This window comes from Marmota flaviventris, chromosome X (assembly GCF_047511675.1).
Source record: "Marmota flaviventris isolate mMarFla1 chromosome X, mMarFla1.hap1, whole genome shotgun sequence".
NCBI lineage: Eukaryota > Metazoa > Chordata > Mammalia > Rodentia > Sciuridae > Marmota > Marmota flaviventris.
In genome coordinates, this window is record NC_092518.1 from 116,188,004 (window position 1) to 116,204,404 (window position 16,401).

At 34.9% G+C, this 16,401-nt stretch overlaps 1 protein-coding gene across 4 annotated transcripts in view; it reads left to right on the forward strand.

Moving 5' to 3' along the window:
- Positions 1 to 16,401, forward strand: part of Phf6 (PHD finger protein 6) — a 54,122-nt gene that overhangs the window by 8,640 nt on the left and 29,081 nt on the right. For all 4 annotated transcript variants that reach the window (XM_027947004.2, XM_071606332.1, XM_071606333.1 and 1 more), the window contains exons 4-5: positions 10,453 to 10,586; positions 10,849 to 10,892. In XM_027947004.2, coding sequence (XP_027802805.1) covers positions 10,453 to 10,586; positions 10,849 to 10,892 — 178 coding nt within the window. The remainder of the gene's footprint in view (positions 1 to 10,452; positions 10,587 to 10,848; positions 10,893 to 16,401) is intronic.

Below are 16,401 nucleotides of genomic sequence, written 5' to 3' on the forward strand. Positions count from 1 at the left end.
CCAAATTTACAACATACTCAGACTCCTATTATTTAATTAATATATTCTGCTAATAGCATTATCTTGTTAATTTTTAGGACAAAAACCCTATACAAATCCTACATAAAATTGTCTGATTCCTACCCTCAAGATTTTTTTTTGACACCTCTGAAAATGAAAAGACTTAGTTCTGCATAGTCTTTATTTACTATCAAGGGACTGTGAGACACTCCAGAGTAACAGGGTGTCTGACTTTGAGATAGATATTGGGCATGCCATGAATCTGCATATGGGTTTTTTGTTGTTGTTGGTGGTGGTGGTGTTTTTTTTTTTTTGCAGTTCTGGGGATTGAACCCTGGGCCTTGCACATGCTAGGCAAACACTGTACTACTGAGCCACATCCCCAGTCCATGAATATGCATGTAAGGTAGTTCATAATATGTATCTTTTTATTCTGTTTGGGAGGGATCTGGCCTATTTAGGAAATTAAGACTGTTTTCTAGATATAGTAAGATTTTTAAAAAAATGGAATGAATGCAGGAAATAGGTGAGCCATACCAAAACAGGTCATGGAGTTAGACAGTAATAGATTAGAGTAGTAAGGTGAGAAGACTGCAGGGTCATTAAACATCAGACAGGAATTGCAACTCAGATAAGAGGTAATAGGGAAGGGCAAAACAGGATTTTTCAGGAGAAAAGTGACACACAACAGACAATGTGCAGAATGAAATATGATGGCAGCATATTTGTCTGCTCTGCAGAGATGTCCTGCGGGCATCTTAAACTTAACCTGTCTAAACCAGTATTCATAGCCTCCCCACCTTGAAACCTGATTCTCATTCTCTTTCTGAATCTTTTACCTTCAATTCTTCATTTTCCACATAGGTCAAGTCAGTTCTATTTTGGGGATGTCTCTGCCTTCTTTCTTAATGTGACCCTATATCCAGTCTTCCTCTTCCCATCTTTGCAACACACACACACTACTGGTTGATATTTGATCTCAACCCCAGCCCCTCCAAGTGACTTCTGATGTATGTCCTTAGTTATACACCATTGCCCTTGGATGAGGTTGGTAAACTTTTCTGTAAAGCGCCAGATAGTAAATGCTACTATCCCTCCCTAACTTAAAACATTTAATGATTTCTTAACTACATGCAAAATAATATCCAGAAGCTTTAGCCTGCCCTTGATATGTCTGTCTTAATACACCTTTTCCATTCTTATCTCATTCTCTAATCCTTTACCAAACATCTTCTGTGCACTTGTGTCCATTTGCTGTGCATGTACTGATGTCCAACTGTGTTTATCGGTCCCTTTTCCTCTCAGCACTTCAGAGAAGCTCTGTTTTCTGAGGTTCAGCTCAGAATTCAAAGTTGCCTCTGCCATACAGTAAGTACAACACAATATGCGTTGCATTTGGTACACATGCACAGGCCTTTCTTCCACATTATGCTGTGGACTCCAGGAGAGTAAGACTATATTCTCTTTGCCTAGCATAGGATTATGTGGGGGTAATGCATGGGGAACACTTAGTGTGGTGCTTGATGTCTCCTTTGTACTCACTAGTATTCTAATAAGTAAGTGGGCACTCATTCATTGCTGGTTGAATTTCAAGAAAGAAAGGGCTTCAATTGGATAATAGTGTGAAGCCTTAATAATGGGCTTGGTATAAATTGACCAGGGAAGTCATGGCATAGCATGAAATTCCTGTTTTGGTTAATCACTGTTTTAGTGTTGTTTGCAGCTTTCAGTGGTTTGAAAAGGGAGGAGAGAAATAGATGGGAAAATTAGCTTGGTTATTTCTTCAGGATAGTGGAGAGCTGTATATGAATCAAATATGAGGGTTTTAGGTTTCACCCTTTGCTCCCCAAGTATGATGTTATTTTTGTGGTTTCCTTAGGCATTATATTTGTCAAGTCTTCTGTACATTACAGTTTGAATTTATGTATCTATTTATTAAATACTCTGCACCCAGCACAATGCTAGATATGTTGGATATCAACGTGAACAAATACAGTTTAGCCTTAGAAGTAAAGTATGCCACAGGAAAGCCAGGAAAGAGGACCACAATTCACTGTACCTGAGAAGGCAGAAGGGTCCATAAGAAGTGAGATTTTAAACATGTTCCACCAGGAGAGTGATTCCAAAGAAGTCAAAGGGAGAAGAGTTTCAAGGAGAAAGAAGTGGTCAAAAATATTAAAAATATTATATAAGTACTAATTCCAGTGCTGTTTAAGGTATAGCATGTGTGGCTCATTTAGGATTCAGTAAGGGCAAAATGAGGTGCCCACAGTGTAGGGAGTGCTGCCATTTGCTTTCTGTACACACACAGGCAGACAATAACAAGTGACCATTAGTGCTACTAAATCCTTAGAGCAGTGGTACTTAACCAACTCTGCTAAGTTGGAAAAGGACCAAAGGGGAATTTGCAATCAGCTATCTTTTGAAAAAGGTTCCCAAGTGACTTTTTTAGAAAAAAATATTTTTAGTTGTAGATAAATTATTTTATTTATTTATTTTTATGTGGTGCTGAGGATCAAACCCATTGCCTCATACATGCTAGGCAAGCACTCTACCACTGAGCTACAACCCCAGCCCCCCCAAGTGACTTCTGATGTATGTCCTTAGTTATACACCATTGCCCTTGGATGGGGTTGGCAAACTTTTCTGCAAAGCACCAGATAGTAAATAATAAGGCTTTTAAAACCATATGGTCTCAGTTATAATCACAGACAATACACAGAGAAGTGAATACACTGTGTTCTAATAAAACTTTATTTACAAAAGCAAGTGGTAGACTGGAATGGGTCTACAAGACACTTGCCACAACGTATTTGGAAGGAAAAGAGGTAAATGTTTCTCCTGAAGTTTTGTTCATTATCTGCATAACTAAGTGTACATGTGAATGTATCCATATAAATGGAATTTTTAGACTCCAAGTAGGGTTAGAGTATAGCTCAGTGGTAGAATGCTTGCCTAGTATGTGAAAGGCCTAGGCTCAATACCCAGTATCACAAAAAATAAAATAAAAAGGCTCTAGTTGTGGCAAATAGATTTATTTTTGATGTATATATTTTACCTGTCATTTATATTAAAATGAACTCTGCTTTACTTTTGATTAAGCAGAATGAATGTAAGGCCAACAAGAAACTTCAAGTCTGATGATGGATAAAAACTCAGTCTTTGGCTACTAGTGAATGAGTTTGTTTGTTTAAATGCACAGTTTTTTTCTTTGCCTTCATTTAGTACTTTTTTGTAATTGGGAATACTATAACATAATTCTTATTTAGTTTTGCTAATGGAGGAGAGCCAAAACCAATAATTATAATTTATGTCTGATTTAGGGGATTTCTTGGTCCTTATTTAAGCATGGCTGTGTATTTGACATTCTTCACACATTATAGCAAACATCATGACAGTGTACAGTGCCCTCAACTGGAAAGACCTATGACTGTGAAGAACTGCACCAAAATTACCTGGCTTAGAAAATGTCTGAATCTTTCAGATGAAATAAAAAGAAACACCAACACCTCTAATAAGAGAATTTATTTTCCTCATCAGTCATGATTCAGAAATTTGGATGGAGATGGAGTTCACTCAGAGCAAGGTCAGGAGGTTAAGTTGAGCAAGAACTTGATAGGCTTGGTTCATTTCCCTTCAATTTCCAAAACTTCTGAAGTGATCTCTTCAGTAACTGCTTAAATTTAGTCTGTTACTCTAGTAAAAACAAGTGGTCCTGGTTTTTAGAAGCATGTGGAATTTAAGATCCCAATCTATTTTTCTAGCAGCCCTTCACTTTTCAATGATTTTATTAACAGCTTTCAGATTTTCATTGTTGTATGGCTTTCCATTTAGACCTCATTCATGTTAAGTTTGTGTTTTTATGAGTCCCCTTCAAAATGCTGTTTTTTAAAACTCCAGATTAGAGTGTTATGAGTTCATGTTTCACCCTCCCATGCAGTGCCATTCATCTTAGGAATTTTTAATAAATGATTTGAATAGCCGTCAGCCGGATAGTTCAGAGGCTACTCTGCGGTCTAACTATGTTGGACATGTGTGACTTTACTATAAAAGCAATGAACCTAGAGTTATGTAGCATTTGGGGCCATCTCTGAAAACTTGCCCCAAGTGCACTGTCCAGCTTTTTAGTTCTTATTGGAGTTAGACATATCTTCTTTAAAAAAACAAAAAGCAAAAAACTGTAAGGTAAGCTATTTCTGTTTATTTTGACTTGTATCTCCTGTGGAAATATCCTTGGTACCGTCACCTTCTCCAAATGGTTTTGGCATTTTTTTCTTTGCCTTACAGGCTCAGGAACATGGCTGCTTTTTGTACCCTCTTTTACATGCTAGGTGCATTTGTAGATGTTTTCTTGAAGCAAAGTATCTCCAGAGTAGTTAAGTACAGTACTTAGCTGTGAAAATTTGAACATACACCTTGGTAGTCAGTTACTGACATGCGTAGTGCATATTGAACAGTAATGCTGGATGAGTTAAGCTGTAGAGTGCCCTTCCTCCCTGGGTTCCATATGGTTCTATCTAGCCACAAGATTCCACGTTCCCCCCCAAAGCCCTCTCTTTCTGCCTATATTAGAAGTTGGCAACCTCATTTTCTGTTTACTCCCCTATAGCTATTGTGAAAGCACTATTCTTCATTTTGTTCCTTAAGACTTTTTGCAAACTGAATTTCAGTCTTGGCCTAGTTCAGTTGACTGAAGAGGAGGTATGTCCCAGTCTTTGGTTCCTACTGTACTTTAGCTAAGTCTTAGTCCTCTGAGTTCCTTGTGTTCCCTCTCATGCGTGACTTAGTTCCTCTTTCATCTGTAGTTCAGCTCCTTAAGATTCTGATTATGTGGCACAACTTAACCTTAAGTTAGTGTAGTTTCTGACAGTATTATAGAGAGATCACACAAATATATATAACAGGATGGGCCTATTATTTCCTAATTTCCTGAGATTGGAGCTGGTGATTAATTATTGTGGTTTGCTAGGTCTACTAGGTAGCAAACTAAATAAGGTGATACAAATAATAGAAAAATTATTATCAATGAAAAAGTTTTTACCTCCCTTTAAAATAAGAACATGAAATTAGGATATGAGTAGGATAAGCTGAGAATGTTTATACCTATGTTGGAGGAAAGAAATTGGCTCTCAACAGAATATTTGAGAGGTGGGTCAGACCTTTTTGGGGCAAGCAAGGAAGTCTACCATTGTTCTTGAAAAACTTATTCCTGTCAGGTTAAGTTTTCTTTTTCCAAATTTGAAGGAGTCATGGGTACAGTGTAAGCATGATGATAAATGGAAGTTAACAGTCATTCTGCTGAGGGGCTAGTAGGGACTGTGGCAAATTGGAAATCAAAACTTTTTTATGAAAAGTAGAATACTACTTGGGCTGTGGTTGTGGCTCAGCAGTAGAGCATTCACCTAGCACATGCGAGGCCCTGGGTTCAATCCTCAGCACCACATACAAATAAATAAAATAAAGGTATTGTGTCCAACTACAACTAAAAAATAAATATTAAAAAAAGAAAAGTGGAATACTAAATACCATTACTTGGTGCAACCAACAATGCCTTGCTTAATGGTGGTGTTTGGTGGGAGTTTCTGTTTTCCAATTCTTTTTTCAAGGGAAGACCTCTTTGGTTGTGTATTATTTCATGTAACTCTGTGTGTGTGTGTGTGTGTGTGTGTGTGTGCGCGCGCGCACATATGCAGTACTGGAGGTTAAACTCAGGGCCTTCTTTTTTTTTTTTAAATATTTATTTATTTATTTTTAGTTATCGGCGGGCACAACATCTTTGTTTGTATGTGGTGCTGAGGATCGAACCCGGGCCGCACGCATGCCAGGCGAGCGCGCTACCGCTTGAGCCACATCCCCAGCCCCGAGGGCCTTCTTTTTATTTTATTTTGAGATGATCTAACTGGGTGAATCTGGCTTTGAACTTGTAATCCCCTTGCCTCAGTCTCCCAGGTTGCTGGGAGTATAGGCATGTGCCTCCCTGCAACAGCTTATAACATTTTTTTAAAAAGCTGTATTAGCCAGCTGCCTGCTTTCCTAGATTCTTTAAAATTTTCTTTTTATCTCTTATTTCCCAGTCTTGTGTCTAGCAGAGCTAGTATCTCCCCCCAAACATTCTTTTTTTTTTAAAGAGAGAGAATTTTTAATATTTATTTTTTTAGTTTTCGGCGGACACAACATTTTTGTTTGTATGTGGTGCTGAGGATCGAACCCGGGCCACACGCATGCCAGGCGAGCACGCTACCGCTTGAGCCACATCCCCAGCCCACCCCCAAACATTCTTGCCACCACTCATTCTGTGGGCCTTCAACTGGGTTGTTCTTCCCAATTTCACCTCTACTGATCCTAAATCAGACAGTTTATGAATATTTTAGAAGCATCTGAAGATAATTATGTAAAATCTGTAATTATTAGAAACATGAATGAGAAAAATATGCTATAAGTTATTAAAATCTTTAATAACAGAGTAAACTTAAAATCAACAGATTGAGCTCTACTTTGTATGGTACAGTGTTAGTCTTCAAAATAATTCAGTCTAGAAGGAACTGATGGATAAAATCTATGCATTTATAAAAATAATTAGCTATATGCAGGAGTAAAATGGTAAAAGCAAAAATGAACACTGTGTATCTTGTCCCATGGGAGTTCAAGTGAAAAGGATTATTTCATTGGTTGGAATACAGCATAGTAGATTTAAAGATAAGTTATTTTCCCTCTTTCATTCACAGGTAAGCAAACAAATATAAATTTTGCATAATAGTTTTATTCTGAAAAATTTTTGCTATATGTTAGTACCTTGCCAGAAATATGACTGTTTATTTGTGAATGCTGCATAAAGTAGATCATGTGAATTCAGCAAAATTCTTACTCCTAATCTTGAGAAGAATTGTATACTCTGAAAATATTTTATTGGTCTGTTTTCCTTTTTCTTCCTCCAGTGAAACTGACAATAAAAATAAAGTAAGCTTTTACTTACTTTAAAAAAAAAAAAATCCCATGTTGGACTGGGGTTGTGGTTCAGTGGTAGAGCGCTTACCTAGGATGGTTGAGGCCCTGGATTCGATCCTCAGCACCACATAAAAACAAATAAACAACAACAAATAAATAAAAGTTAAATTCTTTTTAAAAGTATCCATGTTGCTGTAGTTAACTGGTTATTTACAAAATGGGTTTATTTTACCATAGCAGTTCAAACCACTTGCTTTGGGCAGATCTGGATTTATAACCTGCCAAGAAAATATTTTGGACTTTTGGTTTCCTTCTCATTCTCACCAAACTGAAAGACAGGTATTGAAAGTGTTTACTGGAGTATTCCCAGTATGGATTTGTTTGTTTGCTTTTTTTGTGTGTATGATATTGGGAATTGAACCCAGGGCCTCACACATGCTAGGCAAAGACTCTGTCACTGAGCTGAATATGCCCAGCCCCAATATGTTTTGTTTGGTACTGGGGATTGAACCCAGGGGTGCTTTACCATTGAGCTACATCCCCAGCCTTTTTTTATTTTGAGACAGTATGGTAAATTGCTGAGGATGGCTTTGAACTTCACAGTCCTCCTGCCTCAGCCTCCCCAGTTGCTGGGAATGCAGGTGTGCACCATACACTGCACCCAGCTTTTTTTAAAAGTATTTTTTTTTGCATAACAAAGTACTTTTCCTGTTGTAGAAAAATCACAAAATGCAGGAAATTGTGAAGAAAACTAAAACTAACCACCCAGAGATAGCTACTTCACATTTTGCTATATTTATTTCAACCTCTTTTCGGTTACCCTTGTCTCATTTTTTTTCATTTGTACATAAATATTTTCCTATGCCCTTAAAACTTCTTTGAAAAGATTGGTTATAGGGTACTCCTTTAAGGGTGTACTATAATTTATTTAAACATTTTCTATTGATTTCAATAGGCTGTTTTATATTTTGGGTTATTCTAAATAACTCTGTAATGAATATATTTACATACAAATTGCTTGCACCTTACTTTTTCCCCTAGATTTATAGATGTAAAATTATTTAATCAGGGGGCATAAAAGTTTTCTTTTTCATTGGTCCTTTATAATTATACATAATAGTGGGATTCACTATGCTATATTCATACATGCACTTAACACAATTTGATCAATCTCATTCCCTCGTACCTTCCTTTTCACTCTTCTCCTCCCTCCCCCTGATCTCCTTGCTCTACTCTACTGATCTCCATTCTAATATTATTATTTCATTTAGTGCATTATAATTATATCAGAAAGTAGGATTCACTGTGGTATATTCATACATGAACATAGCATAATTTGGTAGATTTCATTCCCCAGCAATTCCCCCCTGAGGATATAAACTTTTAAAAAGCTCTTTATTAAGTAAGGCAAATTTCTTTCCAGAGAGTATGTACCAATTTCCAGCAGTATACAAGAGTGCCAGTCTCACTGTATCTTTGGCAGTGTTGAGACCAGTGCAGTATTTTTAACAGCACCTGTCCTTTCAGTTTTGCTTGCTAATTAAATTCATTTTTTTTTTCAAAATGAATCTGTTCAAACCCATTGGGGATATACTTTCAAGATAAACTACTTACAATAAAATTCTTAATGAAATGGGGTAATGTTTATTAAGTTAAAAAATTAGATTGCAAAATAATATGCGTAGATGTAGAAGAAAATATTCACAAAAGCATTGCAACACTGTAAGGTGTTTCTAAGAGGTGAGTATGAGTGATTTTTTAAGATTTCTTTGTTCATTTTTGTATTTTACAAAAAATATTCATAAGTATGTTTTCTGATGAGAAATGTAACTTACTAAAATAATAAAGCTTTATAATTAAATTGCAGTACAAATGATTTACCTCCTTCAGAGAATTTAAGCCATCCAAAAACTTTCTGTGCTTGATATTTTGGCACAGCTTTTCTTTTTACAGTAATATTTTGAAGTTTCTATTTTCATTTGAGGAAGTAGGATATATATTGAGTATTAATAATGGGTACTAGCTTTCATGTTTTCTGGGAAGTACCTGCATTTGAGAATATTTCTGGTTTTGCCTTGTATGTGAGTAATTTTAAAATGAAAGTTAGAGAGAATTTGAGTTTTGACTTGCTTAGGGAAATGTAAGAATTTTTATTGGAATTTATACTAGCCTCTGGTACACCAAAATTGCTTAGGGGCCAAGTAATCCAAAAGTTAGAATGGTAAGTGTTCTTTATGTTCAGATTAATAAAGGAGAATGAGAACAGATTAGAACAAAGTATCTAGCAACCAATGAGCAAATTAACAGTTTTTTAGATTCACCTTTCTGTGGATTTACTTTGGTATGGCATTTACAGCTTAGGAGATAGCCTCATTAAAATTCCACTGCGTACTGTACAATATAATATGTGAACCAAAACCATTCACAATCATTGTTATATACTTTTTAAAAATATTTTTTCCTAAACATAGAGCATGAGGTAGTTAATTGGTATGAATTACCCAATAAATTTAGGTGAGTTGTATTAAAATATGTTGAAAGAGTGTATTCTTTTGTGTTTGCCTGAATTCATAAACAAAAGTAAGTAACAGATTAAATTAGACGAACGTATTTTCACAGTATGAAGAACTTGACATCAGGGGCTGGGATGTGGCTCAAGCGGTAGCGCGCTCGCCTGGCATGCGTGCGGCCCGGGTTCGATCCTCAGCACCACATACAAACAAAGATGTTGTGTCCGCCAAATACTAAAAAATAAATATTAAAAAATTCTCTCTCTCTCTACCTCTATCTCTCTCACTCTCTCTTTAAAAAAAAAAAAAAAAGAACTTGACATCACAAATATTCCCAGAGCTTGATGTATTGAAAAAACTACTTAATTATTTTATCTTCTTTACTTCCCTCACTCTAAATTGGTTTTCCATATTCCTAAATAGCATTGACATTTTTTCCCAAAGTTTCTCATCGTTTTGATTCAGTGGAAATTTTAAGGAAAAAAATTTTTTTTTCAGTATGAGACATTTTTTCCAGTTACTTATATCCAGGAAGATCTGAAATGCAAAAAAAAAAAAAAAAGGTCTCTTTTATATTATATTTATAGCTCTCATCCCTGATTTACATTATTTAAAAAAAAATTTTAATGTTTTTTAGTTGTAGATGGACACAGTATCTTTATTTTTATTTGTATTTGGTGCTGAGGACTGAACCCAGGGCCTCACGTGTGCAAGGCAAGTGCTCTACCACTGAGCTACAACCTCAGCCCTCAAAATTTTTGATCACAGTAAAATAATAAGTATTTAAATAACATTCCAGTTTTTATCATGGGGGGAAATACCCCTAAAATAATTTTATTCAATTTATTTCTAGGAGAGAAAAATAAGAAAAATAACATTATGAGATTTTTCAATAACCAGTTTCTTTTTCTTGACAGAAATTGATATGCCTCTAATCTGATATTATAGTCTTAGCCAAATTACATACTAATAATACTATTTTGTTGTTTTGCTGTAGATGTGTTCTTTGTGCCATTGTCCTGGAGCAACAATTGGTTGTGATGTGAAAACATGTCACAGGACATACCACTACCACTGTGCATTGCATGATAAAGCTCAAATACGAGAGAAACCTTCACAAGGAATTTACATGTAATTATTTAACTTATTTTTGTTTTAACAGTCATACTTTCTTTAGAATGTTGTACAAAGTTTTTCCTATTTCAAAGCATTTCATCATCATCATAAAGGGTGTTTTGATAAGTAATGCTTAAAGAAATGGTGGAAGAAGTTTTATAAGATTTTTTGAATCCAGCTTGTGAGTGGGGTGAAATGTACTGCTCATTTTCTTAATCCAAAGAATTAGTTTAGTTTGCTTACTTGATAATTTTTTATTTCTTCATTTTTTTCATAGGGTTTATTGTCGAAAACACAAGAAAACTGCCCATAACTCTGAAGGTACGTCATTTAGCTCTTTTCCAATTTCAAGAAGGAATATGAGTAAAATATGTGTAATGGTTCCATATTAATTTTTGCCATTTGATGTATACCAATATTAAATACATTTAGGAGAATTGAAGAAAGTATTAGGATGAACTAATATACAATAGTGGAAAAGATACAAATTTTCTTTTCTTTTTTGATACCAGGGATCAAACTTCCAGACGCTTAACGACTGAGTCACATCCCCAACCTTTTTTTTTTTTTTTTTTTTTTTTGAGACAGGATCTCGCTAAGTTGCTTAGGGCCTTGCCAAGTTGTTGACACTGGCTTTGGACTTGTGATCCTCCTGCCTTAGCCTCCCGTCACTGGAATTACAGCCATGTGCCACAACAACTGGCAAAAATACAGATTTTTATGAAAACTTTTATTGCAAAGTTCTTATAAAATATACATTGAAAATGTCTTTTCTCTGTAGAAAGAAATGATGCTAGGAGGTGACATGTTTCCATAAGGGTCATAATTAGAATCCTTGCTTCCATGAGATAATTACAGATAATGTGATCTTAGGAATACTAGTACATAACTAGACTTTCTATTACATTTTTACTCACGTTGTGTTATCCTTATCCATGGTTTTACTTTCCATAGTTTTACTTATACCTGGTCAACCATGGTCCAGAAATATTGAATGGAATATTCCAGAAATAAACAATTCATAAGTTTTAAATAACTTTTGTTATATCATTATAATTTATCTATTTTATCATTGGTTATTGTTGTTAACCTCTTACTGTGCCTAATTTGTAAATTAAACTTTACAGGTATATATGTATAGAAAAAAAAACAGTACATATATACTATCCACTTTCAGGCATCTACTGGGAGTCTTGGAACATGATTACTGTTCTTTTTTTTAAAAAAAATAGAGACATGTTTATAAGTAACCAATTTTAAAATGTAAACTTTTAAAGTTATTTCATAGTTTATTTCCACTTAAATTTATACAAGACCAGATTAGTTGTTTAGTTGTGTGTGTGTGTGTGTGTGTGTGTGTGTATGTGTATTTTTTAGCCAATCTTGTACTTTTCTTTAAAAGACATGGAGAAGTTCTTAGATTGAATTCCGACTTGTTTCGAACAGATGGTTTTGATACTTTTACTAGCAGTATAAAATGGCTTAGATTTAATCAGAGATTTTTCTATTTTTTCATTTAGATTAGAGATCTTTAAAATGGTTGTTAGCTTCTGAGGACATGCTGCTTAAATTTAAAATGGATTGAGAACTGTTGTTTTAGGAAGTTGTTTCTTTTACAGAGACTTCACTATTAGTGTTAACATTAAAATTATGTTAAATGGGCCATATTAAAATGGCCTTTTTTGATCTCTTAGATCTTGACTTTTATTATACAAAATAGTATTGATTTCACATCTGAACTCCAGATTAATCCATCTATTTTAAAGTTCTGGTTAAAAATACAATCATGTTTTTGTACATGTGTTGAAATATCATGCTGTACCCCATATATACAAATATTATAGGTTAATCTAAAAAATTTTTAAAGAAATGTTTAATGAGATAGAAATGCTAATTTCCCTGATTTGATCATGATGTACATGTATCAAGTTATACTGAACCCAATCAATATGTACAATTAAAATAATAATTTAAAAATAAAAAAAAAATTAAAAAGTAGTCTAGCAAAAACTACTCTTAGGTAAACAGACTGGATAAATAATAAGGACAAATTGCTTTTAAGACCATAAAGTGTGACTTTAAAAAAACCCTTCATAGTTCTTTCCTTCTGTTTTTTTTTTTTTTTTTTCACTTAATTCTAGAATTGAATCCAAAAATCTTTTGTGAATGGTTACAAGTAGGTGCTGGGGGTGTAGGTCAGTGGTAGAGTACTTGTTTAGCATGCACAAGGCCCTGGGTTCCATCCCCAGCACCACTTTAAAAAAAAAAAAGTTACAAGCAGGTCTTCCCACCTTTTATTACTTCAGATTTTAAGTGTATTTATTCAATACTCTTGAGTTTTCAGTGGCCATATATGTTAACATCTGAGGATTGAGACTCATGATTTTACTAATATAAGTATATTAGCATACTGGGACAGGATATTTGAGATATTTAAGAAGGATGATTAATATATACTGATTAATATAGCCAGCTCCCATTTTAATCTCTAGGTTTCTGAAGCTGATAGTACCATCTAGTGGTAGAGAAAAATCACTGCAGACTATATAAAGTACGTAGAATAATTTTGACCACCTTTTTGCTCTGTCAAACTTATTAGTGAAAGAGATCTAATTTTAAATTTTTCAAGAAAATTTCTTTTAATGTAACTGGAAGGATCATTACAATTTCAAACTCATACAATTGATTTGAATTTGGGATTTAATGTATACTTCTGTAGAATACCAGGACTTCTTGTATCATAGGCATATAAAGTGTGCTTATACTCATAACTGTAGAATTTGAAATGTAATTTAATATTTTTAAAATATTACAGAGTATATTTTTGTCTTTATCACATTCATCTGCCTCAGACTTATTTTATATTGAGTGCTTTGTCAGAAACAGAACTTCTAGTTGTTCTAATGGGAAACATATGTTCTACTTTATGATTGTGATTTATGAGAGGGGTTATAGGATTGTATGTCAGGGACTATTTTTGAGAATTGTACTGCACTAGTCTCTAGAGCAATACCTGTGGTAATTTCTTGATCATATGCCATCTGTGGCTCAGTACTGCTGATATTTAATATAAGATTAATGCTATGTAAATTAATCTGCCATGTTAGCTTTATATGATATGCACTCTTTTGGAATATTAAATTCAAGAATAATATAGCAATTTGATTTTCCCATCTTAAGTAAAATATTATTTACTATTAAATACTTAAAACCCATGGCATCAGTATGATTCAGGAAAAAAAATGGATTGTGAGTTAACAGAAGCAATTTTTTTCTTTAATCTGTAGCCCAGTGTGCTTAGCTGCTTGGATGAAGTTTTGAGCTATCACTATGTCACTAGATTTTTAAAATGCCAGTCCTAGGAAGTATATATTTACCTCGTAGTTGTGATGGCCTTAGATAGGCTGCCTGTAAAATGACTTGAAATGTGCAAGAAAGCATTTCTGATTAAAAATAATTCCCTATCAATGGTGACAGTTAACTGAGTACAAGTTCCCTCTGGAATTATACCCAGGTAGATACTTATTTCACCCACAATGTGTGAGGCCTATTACGGGATTGAGTGTGTAGAGATAAACTAGATGGATCTCTGCACCCCAGAAGCTTAAAATCTTACTTGAGAAAGGTTCTTAAATAAGTAATTGCACAATTAATTGGTTACCATTGTGAACCTTTATGAGGAAGAGATGAAAGATACAGAAAAGAGAATTCAGCATACAAGCAAATCAACTGGCCTGGGATATGAAGTCATTTCCATTTTAACAGGAGGGAAGGAAGAAGATAGGTGGCTCCTATTTGGTCTGTTTTCTCTGGAGAAATGTAGGAAGAGATATAAGAGTCTAAAATAGGAGAGAAAAAAGAATAACTTTGAGTACCAAGAGAGGAAGTTGCTTAGAGAAATTTAATAGTTGAGGCTGGTATTCATGAATTTAAATAGCGGTACCCAACAGTTAGGTCATGTGACTTTTCTTCCAACAATTCAGGGTCCTGAGTATAGAAAGTGGTTAGCTGGTTAACTCAGACTTGGGATTTTGTCAAATGGGTTCAAATGAGGAAGTAAAGGAATGAGGGAATTTAGGATATTTATTGAGGGAAATCTGAGCTAGATAGGGAGGGAAGTGGAGAAAAGAAATAGGAAAAAAAGGAAGGAATCAATGGACAGGAGGTCCTGATAGGGTTGAAGAATACTTTTGAAAGCAAAGTACAATATAGGAGTTTCAGAGGTAAAACCATTTTAGATGATTGTAAGGTATCAGGGTGTGACTATGGTAATTAAGTGATTGACAGGATACATCACTGAAGATCAAGGAACTGAGTGGCTAGTGTGGCTTGGATTGTCCATGTGGACAGTTGAAATCACCTAAAGCAGGATTTGCAACAGTCACTAGTATGGCAATATGTAAAAACGTGATGTGTAACCGATGTGATTCTGCAATCTGTATACGGGGTAAAAATGGGAGTTCATAACCCACTTGAATCAAATGTATGAAATATGATATGTCAAGAGCTTTGTAATGTTTTGAACAACCAATAAAAAAAAGAGATGGAGAAAATGGTTGTGGACTGTGCTAACGAAAAATTTGATGCCTGAGGTCACGTGATTGGGAATTATTAGCAACAAGGAGGGGAAGTAAATAGCATAGCTCATTTCTGTTAAAGAGTGCAATCAGTCTGTGGTCCAGCAGAATTGACATTCCCTGGGAGCTTGCTAAAAATGCCTAATCTCAAACTGGGCATTGTGGCACATGCCTGTAATACCAGCAGTTTGGGAGGCTGAGACAAGCAGATTGCAAGTTCACAGCCAACCTCAGCAATTTAGCGAGTCCCTAAGCAACTTAGTGAGACCCTATTTCAAAATAAAATATAAAAATGGGCTGGGGATGTGGTTCAGTGGTTAAGTGGCCCTGGGTTCAATTTCTGGTACCAAAAAAAAAAAAAAAAAAAAAGCCTAATCTCAAGCCTTACTTCTATTTACTAAATAGGAATCTCCATACTAATTAGATTCTTAATTGTATTTTATACCCTTTAAAATTTGAGAAGCAGTGGCTTAGCTGAATGGCATGGACCTCAAAGAGGTAGGGCTTTCATGAGAGGGTAGAGAATGAATGCCTTGACAACGCTATCTTGTAGAACTTTCCTTAACAATGGAAATATTCCTTGTTTGCACCATCCAGTGTGGTAGTTACATGTGGTTATTGGGTACTGTATTTAACTGGTGTCATGTCTTTCTAGTCTTAATAGAAAATTTATACTTTAAAAATGGGCAGGAATAGCCAGAATTAAACCTTACATCTTGGAATTGGGTGTAGCTCACTGGTAGCGTGCTTGCCTAGTACATACAAGGCCCTGGGTTCCATCCCCAGCACCACCACCACATACAGCAACAAAACCCCTACATTTTAAGTGTTTTTCCCTGTGTATGTCTAGTTAATAACTATATTCTTTACCATTTTAAGACAGTATTTTAAAATATCTAGTATTGATAATAGCAAATTGCTAAATTGCTCCAGCTTTTTACTTCTACGGGTTTCTGTTTTGTACAGGTATTTTATTAGAATAGATTATCATCACTAAACATTTGAGCACCTGCAAGAAACCATGGATAAACATGAAAATGGTTCATTTAAAATCATTTTCATTGAAAGGTTAATGCCTTGGGCTGGGATTGTGGCTCAGTGGTAGAGCACTAGTTTAGTGTGTGCAAGGCCCTGGGGTTCGATCCTCAGCACCACATAAAAAGAAAGAAAGAAAGATATTTTTAAAAATAGGTTAATTCCTGTGTACTTAATAATTTATTTTGAGCAAAATAAAACTTTGATATGATAGGAAA